The following is a 10,453-nucleotide window of genomic DNA, read 5'->3' on the forward strand; positions in this document are numbered from 1 at the left end:
GGCACCCGGACACTAGGTCGCCTCTCCCCCTTAGGGCCCCCCGCCAGCCAGCCTACATGATCACAAGTGTGCACGCGCGAGGGCGGTGTCACCACCTCTCCTCCCACACCCATACGGGATGGATTCCGCTCTCGCACCCCCTGTGCCTGCTGGAAGCCACTCGCAATCTCCACCCTGACCCCTTGGCTCTCCCGATCACACTCACGAGATCAGGAGTCACACGGTGCTCCTCACACACACAGAACAACACGCCTCTCACGCACACATGCTCACCCATTGCTCAAACGCTTCTCACTCCAGCCGCTCACACTCAGTGACCAAAGTCTCTTAGTGACCTTCACGCACTTCAACAAAGAACTCACACGTGCATCATATAAATTCACCCTTCCACAGCTATTCACGCTGGTTTCCAGTCCTCTCACCTACTCCTCACATGTCACATTTCCCCAACGCCATATTCGATGGAACGTATAGATCTCTTATACAGAAATCACCAGCACACCTCTTAGCACCTAAATACACACAAGGACAACAGGTGTGGCCATCTTATTCACAGACACACACACCCACATAGAACATACACATCTTTCTACTGCATGCAAATAGCCCCAGGACAGCGGTTGCGGGTTGCCATACCCTCTCACACGCACACATCCTCCCATCCAGAAGTACCTTGTGTGCACACACAAACACACCCCCAAGGGCAGCAGGGGCCGTTCCCCTCCAGAAATGAGAGCAGTTGGCTGTGGGGGCACAGCCAACACACACGCTTGGGCGGTCTCTGATGGCCCCTGCAGGGCTGGCAAAAGGAGACCAGGAAGCTGGAGGGCATGGTCTTCCTCTTCCCCAAGCACGGCCACCCGATGCCCGCACCAGTTGCCCACTGTATCTACTCATACTCCTCTCTGCAAAGCCACATCTTGTGCCACCTTCACTTTCACCCTTTCCTCTGGGGTTCTGGCAGCCCGTTTTCTAGACCCGGCCAGTCACAAACCATCAATGCTGGGGGCTGTGACCCATGGGTGAGCCTGTGATTTTGAGAAACGGCCAGCACCCAGGGACCCAGAATCCTCTCCCAGCTTCCTTCAAGTTTCCCCGGAGGCTGGAGAAGGTCTGACCAGGGGGGTGGGGTTCTGACCCTGCTGCCAGCAACTTGGGCCAGGGTAGCCAGGAAGAAGGCGGAGAAATCCTGAAGCCAGCCTGACACTGGCCTCCCAGGGTGCAAGGGGTCCTTTGGGGAAGTTTCCCCATGGTTCCTACTCCGACCTCAGAGGGAAGCCATCCGAGGCAGCTAAAGATCCCACTGAGTTTGCTCAAGTCCTTACAGCTGGATCAGAAATCTTCAGCGTCCAATCCCACACCCCAGTGGGGTCTCCTCTCACCAGATCCCACCGCTGTTAGCTCCGTCAACTTTGCGCTTCCTATGAGCTCAGCTTTCCACCACCCTGCCCACAACAGGCCAAACATCAGAGCTCCCTCAGTCCTGCCAAGAACTCCCTCGCCCTTCCCCGTGCCTCCGCAGAGGCGCTGGATGACAGACGGCTAATCTCACTTCTGCCAACCCCCCACCCCAGACAAACAGGCTCTGAGAGGGACAGAGGTCCCTGTGCCCACTCCCAGGCCACCCCTTGTACCTACTGTGTCCGGGGTGCCTCAGCTGGGATCTGTGGCACGTCCCAGGAGCGGTAGCGCCACATCTGCCTCAGTGCTCCCAGCTGCTCCCCCTCTTCTGTCCCCAGCGCCACTGCTGGGCCCAGAGCTGTGGCCTCATCGCAGCTTCCCCCAGCACTGTGGCCAGCCCCCAGTGCGCTCATCCTGCCAGGCGACTCTCTTCCTCTTTCGGCACTTCCTGACCCGGGGGGTGGGGGGGCCCTGCTAAAGGCCGGCTTGAAGACCGTGGGCCGGTAGGCGCCTTCCCGTTGGCTGGGGCAGGAGGTGGCTGGGGAGGGGGCTCAACGGGAGGGCAAGGGGCAGGTGAGGACAGGCCCAGCCAGGCAGCCAGGAGACGGCCCTGAGACAGAGGCGGCCACCGGGCCTGTCTGGGCTGGAATCCACCCCAGGACGGTTTTCATCTCCACTTCACTCTCCAACGACCACCTCTTGGTCCTGCTGAGATCTCTCACTTCATGACATCCAGGTAGCCCGTGTGTGCATCACGCCATCTAACACAGGGCGGGGCACACGGGACAGTGGTGTTGTGGAAGAGTATCAGTGATGGAGCTGAAGACGTGGGCTTGTGTCCTGTTTCTGTCATTTACCAGCTGGGTGGGCTGGATCCGGCCATAAACCCCTCTGAGTCGCTTAAATCACTTTTTGGAATAAAGTAGGATATAAACAGATCAACTAATGAGCCTCAGTTTCTTCATCTGTAAAATGGAATAATAATTGAACTCATGGAGTTACACAAGGATTACATAAGAGGGGAAAGGGTTTATACATGAACTAATTCAATAAATGCTTATTGAGCCGGGCATGGTGGCTCACACCTGTAATCCCCGCACTTTGAGAGGCCGAGGAGGGAGGATTGCTTGAACCCAGGAGTTGGTGGCTGCAGTGAGCCGTGATCCTGCCAACACACTCCAGCCTGGGCAACAGAGTGAGACCCTCACTAAAAAAAAAAAAATGCTTATTGAGTGCCTTCTCAAAGGGTGTAGCAGTGAGTGAGGAAGCAGGGACCTATTCTCACGGAGTGTAGGTTCCAGTGGGAAGACATCCAGGTAACTAATGATCTATGCACACTGTAATGTCAGGTGAGATATGCTATATGGAAAAATGAAGTCAAAAGGACTGGGAAGATAGTGAGATTGGGGCAGGTAGGAGGATTGGGAAGGCCTCCCTGGGGGAGGTGACCCTTGACCTGAATGAATGAGGGGAGCAGGGCTGTGTGATATGGGAGGAGAGCATTCCAGGCAGAAAGAGCAGTAAGCGCAAAGGTCTCAGCAAGGAACATACATGAATGTGGCTGGAAAACAGGGGCCCGGGGGGACTGTTTGGGAGCTGGAACAGTCTCCAGAGGCCAGACTGCACTGGAGTTCAAAGCCATCACGAGGACTTGGTAAATACATGGTAAGGCATAGACTCACTCTTTTTTTTGAGTCGGAGTCTCACTCTGTCGCCCAGACTGGAGTGCAGTGGCCGCTCCCGGCCACCGCAGCCTCGACCTGCTGGGCTCCAGGGATCCTTCCGCCTCAGCCTTCCAAGCAGCCGGAACTACAGGCGCGCGCTACCACGCCTGGTTAATTTTTGATTTATTGTAGAGACGAGGTCTCGTCAAGTTGCCCAGGCGGGTCTCGAACCCGCGGGCTCAGGCAATCCACTCACCTCAGCCTCCCACAGGCATGGGATTAGAGGCTGAACCACCGAACCCGGCTGTACCATCCTTAAGTGTTCTTTTTTATTACACTTTTAATTTTTAAAAAATTTTTTGGTAGAGATGAGGTCTCACTACGTTGCCTAGGCTGGCCCTGGCCACCCAAAGTGCTGGGATTACAGGCATGAGCCACCACGCCCAGCCCATCCTCAAGCATTCTTTAATAACACTGCTTTATAATTAGTTTTTTAGTTGTATATGTGTGGGTTACCCCTGAAAGGTTGTGAATTTCTCGAGTACAGAAACGGTGTCAGTTCAGTTCATTAAACATTTACGCTACACAACCTGGCGCACATGATGCCATCCCGACCCATAGAAGCTTCCATCTGGTGCTGCAATCACCTTTGTGTCCTTCATGACTAGAACTCAATATTTTTCAATAAATATTTGTTTAATACGTGCATGCTAGGTAATGAATAATTAATACTCAGTAATACTAAGACAACGGCGAATATTTCTCGGCCGCTTCTGTGCTGCCAGAAACCTTACTGAATATATAAAGTAGCTCATTGAATACTCATCATGACCCACCAGATAACAGTTTGTTATTTTCCTCCTTTTACATATGGGGAAACCGAGGCACGGAGCTGTTAAGCTTACTAGTCCAAGGTTACACAGCTGATAAGTGGCAGAAATAAGACTCTAGCCCCAGGGTCTGTGCTTTTAAATAAGACATCCTGTAGCCCCTCTAAGCTTGGGGACATGGCCAGGTAATGCCGTGAGGCTCAGCACCCCCTTTCCCAACAGCTCTGCCCGACCCCCCATCTCTGAATCCCTCAAGGAGGGTCCTGCGTGCTGTGGCCCATCAGAGATCCCCCGCCTGGAAGGAGGCTGTGGTGGGGTCCTGCCACCCTCTCTCAGGCCTTCTGCAAGGAGCTCCAGCAGTTAAACAGAGGAAACGGGGCTGGGCTTGTTTTCCATCCGAGGCGTCTGGCAGCCTTGGAGCAGCGGAGCACAGGAAACGGGACTTCTGGAGGGGAAGCGGGCAGGCCAGAGGCTCCAAGAGGCAGAACAGGCCTGACTATGTGACTAAGGCCACCTCGAGCTTGGACTCCCCGGAGCTGTCAGTGCCAGTTCTGCTTTCCAGGTGGGCCAAGGAGGACAAGTCTGGAAGGGACAGGTGCCCAGGGCTGGGGAGGATGCCCTTGGCAGTTCTTAGGACACTGTGTGTGAGCACTGGGGAGCTGGGGACCCCTTGGAATCCACCCAGGTACACGCAGGAAGAGGAATCTGGGTAAGGAAATTATTCTGGGCTTAGCTGAGGCCCCAGAGGCTGAGGTGTTCTACTTTCTGTGGCCTGGATGAGCAAGTGGAAGCTGGGGAAAAGAAATGTACCAGGACACCAAAGAGCCCACGACCTGGACGTCCACTGCCCTCAAAACCTGCCAAGCCAGCCTCCTTGGCCTGACCTGTAAGGCTCCTTATGTTCTCGCTCTTCTGACTTTTTTTGCCTCACTGCCCAGACTTTCTCTGCAGAATTCTTCTCTCAGCTTATGCCACGCTGGTGCCCGCCTCATAGTAGGTGCTCAACAAAACTTTCTTCCTTCCTTTTTTTCCACACTTCCTTCACATGCCGCCCTGACCCCTGCCATCGCATTTGCCTAAGCTGCCCCCTTTGCCTGCCTTCTCTGAATATTTGGCCAATCAAAATTGCCATCCTTGGGCTGGGCCCGGTGGCTCACACCTGTTGAGGCAGGAAGATCGCTTGAAGCCAGGAGTTTGAGGCCAACCTGGGCAACACAGCAAGACTCTCATCTCTATTTATAAAAAATAAGAATACATTTTTAAAGACTTCCATCCTTCAAACCTCAGCCTAAGCCCAAGTACAAAGAGCACCAGAAAGAGTTCATTGGTGCACACTCCAACCCTTGTGTGACTCTGGGCTAGTCATTACCCTTTCCTGGTCAGACCAGATTTCTAAGATCTTCTCTTGTTCTGACAGCTTTATTGGAATCTTCTTCCCTGATCTCCAAGTTTTCACTCACCCATCCATTCATTCATTCATATGACAAATGTTTTATAAATACTGCTAAGCAAATCCTTTTCCTGAGTCAGCATTCCCATTGACTTATCTCTGCCATTGGTTTTTGTTCCCAATTATGTCATTGGAACCTCTGTGCACGTTAGTCTTGTCTCCTTACAGAAATTTTGTTGTGTTTTTTGAGATGGGGTTTCACTCTGTGGCCCAAGTTGGAGTACAGCGGCATGATTCCGGCTCACTGCAGCCTCCACCTCCTGGATTCAAGTGACCCTCCCGCCTCAGTCTTCCAAGTAGCTGGGACTACAGGCATATGCTATCATGCCCAGCTAATTTTTTCATTTTTTGTAGAGATGAGGTCTCGCTATGTTGCCCAGGCTGGTCTTGAACTCCTGGGCTCCAGCAATCCTCTTGCCTCTCTGCTTTTCAGAGTGCTAAGATTACAGGTGTGAGTCATCATTCCCTGGGTGGCCCATTACAAGATTCTTTTTTTTTTTTTTTTTGAGTCAGAGTCTCACTCTGTCACCCAGGTTGGAGAATAGTGGTAGAAGATTCTTAAACCCTATGTTGCTCTTTGCTCAGTGCCGGGTACACGAATCTGTGCCCAGTGACTTCCTGTGGAAGGTGAAGTTTGAATGCAGGTGTTCAAAAAGCTGAGGAAAGGGAGGGAAACGGGCTTCTTGTTGGCATGAGTGACTGGAGTAGACAGAGGATTTTTTAAAGCCCAAGTCCCTCCCCAGCAGTTATGTCTGTGATCCAGGCACCTGTCACAGCTCTTGGGAGCAACCCAGAGCCAGAACCCTGCTGATCACGGGCCTTGCCCAGCCTCTGCCCCCACTGAGGAGACAGGTGTATCTGAGCTGGGCTGCAGGTGCTGCTGGCTAGTGACAGATGGAAACTTGATTAGGCTTCTTCTGGGCAGCTTCATGACAGCCATGAGCAGGAGGAAATCTGAAGAGGGGCTGGAGACCCTCTCCCACTGGGCAAGAGAGCCACAGGACGTCAAATCACCATCTATCTCTCTTGGAAGCCATCCTTTGGCACCCCAAGTCCCCAGGCTGGATTGACAAAGGAGCCTACATGGCTCCCTCTGTCCTCTGGGTCAGCTAGCAGAATCTGCTCTAAGGGGCTTCCTTCTGCCTCATCCCGGGCTACGCTAAGCCCCCAGGGCAGGGCCAGTAGGCCTCCCATCCTCCAAGCCTCTCATCCCCATCTGTAGGGTCACAAGCACATGCCCCCTTGACACCTGCCTTATGACCTCACTCAGGGATAGGCGCATTTTGTACAGAACCAAAAGAAAAGATCTCTGAGGTAAAAGTCTAAGCCCTTGCAAGCTAGTCAGAGTGAAACAGATCTGAGCCTGGATTCAGGTTCTATCAGCCAGAGTGAAACAGATCTGAGCCTGGATTCAGGTTCTATCAGCTGGCTCTATGATCCTAGCTACTCACAGAACCTCTCTGAGCCTTAGTTTTCAGCTGTAAGCGGTTGTCCTGTGGTCCTCAAAGCCTGTTCTACGTATGTAACCTTCCTTCCTCAAGCATCTGTGGGCCAAGGGCCCTGGCTAAGCACAGTGAAGCCCAGCAGAAGCCCAGAGTCGAGCCCCAGTCCCTACTCTGCCCTCTTTGAGTGTCATTGAAGAGTTTTCCCAGCTTGTACTAACTCTTGTCCTTGGGATCTGGACCCTCGAGGGGCCTTTCTGAATACTCTGCTCTGAAAATGCACCAAATGAGGCAAAAACAAGACTCCAACCTAGGTTTCCAGATGCCTGGCCCACAGCCCACCATCTCAGCAGGACACCAGAGAACCTCTTCCAATGTCATTACTTGAACCGGCTCTCCTGGTTCCCCTCCGAAAAGGTTGTGCCCCCTTGGTGCTGGGGTTGGGTACATGAGCTGCTGAGGGCTCCTCTCAAGCTCCTTGTGCTAAAACGAGGTCAGACGAGGACCCTCTCCCGGGATCCCAATCCGCGCATGTTGGTTGGCCCTCAGGACGAGCCTGGCCCCACCTCTGGGCACTGCCCTCTCAGGCCTTTGACTCACTGGTCAGCAAGAACCTCAGGTCCCTGAGGGGAGGAAGGAGTTCTGGACTGGGCCTGGGCCCCGCCCTTCCCAAAGGAAGGAGAATGGATGGACCCCGGGCTTCCGGCTTCCTCTGGCGGGTTGTCCCCTCCCCCCGCTCAGCTCAGCTCTCTGCCCCCGGTTTCTGCATTTTTAATTCAGGACAGAATGTGATCTCTTGCAGCTCCTTGCTTTATCCTGTTGCTATTTAAATTACAAATCGGTCCCATCTCCCTGTCACTCTTGGGTTATTTTTAGGTTCTGGTAAATAGCAGCAGAGAGGGTTGGATCAGGCGCCCCTCCCTCGAGGAGCCTTGACCCACAGGCCTCATGCCCGCAGCAGGGGGCACCCCCCTCTGCCAGCTGGTGCCCGAAGTCGCTCCCCCTCCACCCCCTACCCCTCTGTGGGGACGGAGGGGACAGGAGAGGACATGTTAAGCTTTGCCACTGCCAGTTCGCACCCCCACCACTCAGGGCCAGCCTCCTTCCTGGGCCTCCCTGACCCAGGAGGAGGCGGCTACATAGGGCAAAAGGTCTTCTCATTTGTGTTTCACCCCTGCTTTGAGTCAGAAACTTGACATCTCTTATCTTTAATCTTCCTGGCCATGCTCCTGAGTAGGTATATTGTTCGCATTTTCCATGTGAGGAAACAGGGTCAGAGGTGAAAGCTACTTACCCAGCTAGGAAGTGGCAGGGCTGGAACTTGAACCCAGGTCTCCCTGACCCGGAAGCCTAGATGCACATGCATGGCACCGCCTCTCTTGGTGGGACGTGGTGCCATTGTGCCCACGCTTGGGATCATTCCCAAGGCCCACTATCCACTGTGGTTTCCCGCCCTTGTCCCATCCCAGCTACAGGACCAGGAGTTGGCAAACACAGTCTGGGGACCACATTCAGCCTGCTGTCTCTTTGTGTAGGGCTCACAAGCTAAAAATGTGTTTTCCATTTTTTTTTTTTTTTTTTTTTTTTGAGTTGGAGTCTCACTCCATCACCCAGACTGGAGTGCAGTGGCACGCTCCTGGCCACCACAGCCTCGACCCGCTGGGCTCTGGTGATCCTTCTGCCTCAGTCTTTCGAGTAGCCGGAATTACAGGCACACACTACCATGCCTGGCTGATTTTTTTTTTATTTATCGTAGAGATGAGGTCTCGCCAAGTTGCCTGGGCGGGTCTCGAACCCGCGGGCTTAGACAATCCACTCACCTTGGCCTCCCAAAACACTGGGATTACAGGCTGAGCCACAGAGCCTGGCCGTGTTTTCCATTTTTAAATGATTGGGGAAAAGCAAACGAATACTATTCTGTGACAATGAAAATGTTATGAAATGTGAAGTTCGGTGTCTATAAATAAAGTTTTATTGGAATCCCAGCACACTTGTTTGTTGACACTTCGTCTACAGCTGCTTTTGCGCTGTGGCAGAATTGAGGACCTGTGTCAGATACTGTATGACCTGCAAGGTCTAAAATATTTACTGTCTGGCCCTTTTGTCAAGGGAAGGGACTGTGCCCCATACTTCCATCTGAGGCGATGCTTGGCTGAGGGACAGATCACCATAAAGGCGATCTGGGGCCACGAAACTCAGCATGGGGAATCCCCCTACCCCCCAGCCATGCCCAAGTGGTTTATCTCACATTTCACCTCCCTTTGTCCTGCCCCACCCTTTTCTCTGCTTCTCTCAGCTTCTTCAGAGGCATAACCAGTGGTTCAGCAAACTATTTTACTATTGAAATCACCTGGGAGATGTTTTATAGCGTTGAGATGTCTGTCTAGGCCCAACCCCAGTTTACCTGTAGCAGGATCTCCAGGGACAGGGCTTAAGAATCCATTTTAGAAGAGATCCCCAGGTGATCCGGCTTGGGAACTACTGGGCTTAGCTCAAGAGTTCTAAGTTCTGCATCCGGCTTGGGAACTACTGGGCTTAGCTCAAGAGTTCTAAGTTCCTTCCAGACCATACCCAGCATCCCTGGCACCTCTGGCTTTTCCCTAGCAGAAGCCTGCTCCCCTATGGCATTTATTTATTTATGTATAGGATCTTACTCTGTTTGCCCAGGCTGGAGTGCAGTGGCGCAATCATAGCTGACCGTAACCTTGAACTCTTGGGCTCAAGTCATCCTCCTGCCTCAGTTTCCTGAGTAGCTAGGACGACAAGTGCATGCTACCATAACTGGTTATTTAAGAAAAAATTTTTTTGTACAGATAGGGTCTTGCTATGTTGCCCAGGCTGGTCCCAAACTCCTGTCCTCGAGCAATCCTTCCTCTTCAGCCTCCCAAAGCACTGGGATTATAGGCATAAACCATCATGCCCGGCCCGCGCCTCCCCCCCCCTTTTTTTAACTTATTGGAAGCCAGGCCCCATTTAAACCAAACAAGGGCTTACCCTACTCAAGTCCTTCCCTTGCCTGTTTTCCTGTCTTCTTGCCCAGTCCCCCCACACCTCCAGGTGTCTGAGTTTCTGCTGGCACACACCTGTCATCTCTCCATCCACCTAAAGTAGTTGCCAGGGTTGCTTCAAGTCCATGCTGGCACCGAGAAGGGAACCTATTTCTCAGAAACCCCCACACCCCTAGAAGCCTCTCGTGTCCTGCCAAAGCCCCCGTCCTCACTTGCGTCAGAAGCAGCCAGGCCTCAAGCCTGTTTCCGCTTCCACTCCTCGCCCTCAGATTTTTGCCCCCGCATTTCTGTGTAAAAGGCTTTTCTCTCTGTGAAGGGCTTTCAAGCTTTTCTTAGCAACTCCTCACAGCGGGGTGGGAGGTTTAGCTGCGAGCCAGAGCCGCATGGAACTGTGGCACCTAGAGGATGTGAAAAGGGCCTGAGCTCCTGCCAGCCCCCAACCCCCACCGGGCGGCCTGTGTAGGGGAGAGGAGCATCGGTCAGTGGGCCACTCAGGAGGGCAGCCGCAAGGGAAGGTTCAGCCGGAAAGCAGCACAGCTTGTTCTGCTGGGATCCCCTGGGCCTCCTTCTCAGGGCCTCGTCTGTCCTCTAATCGTCTGTCCTCTAATCAGGGCTCTCCTTGCCTTGATGCCTTGACAAGCTCTGAGACTAAGACAGG

The 10,453-nt window shown here is 53.2% G+C and overlaps 1 protein-coding gene across 1 annotated transcript in view; it reads right to left on the reverse strand.

The window, feature by feature from the left end:
- LOC103263757 (diacylglycerol kinase zeta) overlaps positions 1–1,919 on the reverse strand; it is a 32,532-nt gene extending 30,613 nt beyond the window's left edge. The window contains exon 1 of the mRNA XM_021714125.1: positions 1,639–1,919. Within this exon, the coding sequence (XP_021569800.1) occupies positions 1,639–1,814 (176 nt within the window). The 5' untranslated portion in view covers positions 1,815–1,919. The remainder of the gene's footprint in view (positions 1–1,638) is intronic.
- Positions 1,920–10,453: the final 8,534 nt, after the last annotated feature.

The sequence above is a fragment of the Carlito syrichta genome, unplaced genomic scaffold, assembly GCF_000164805.1.
Source record: "Carlito syrichta isolate Samal-C Ts95f unplaced genomic scaffold, Tarsius_syrichta-2.0.1 Scaffold305249, whole genome shotgun sequence".
Taxonomy (NCBI): domain Eukaryota; kingdom Metazoa; phylum Chordata; class Mammalia; order Primates; family Tarsiidae; genus Carlito; species Carlito syrichta.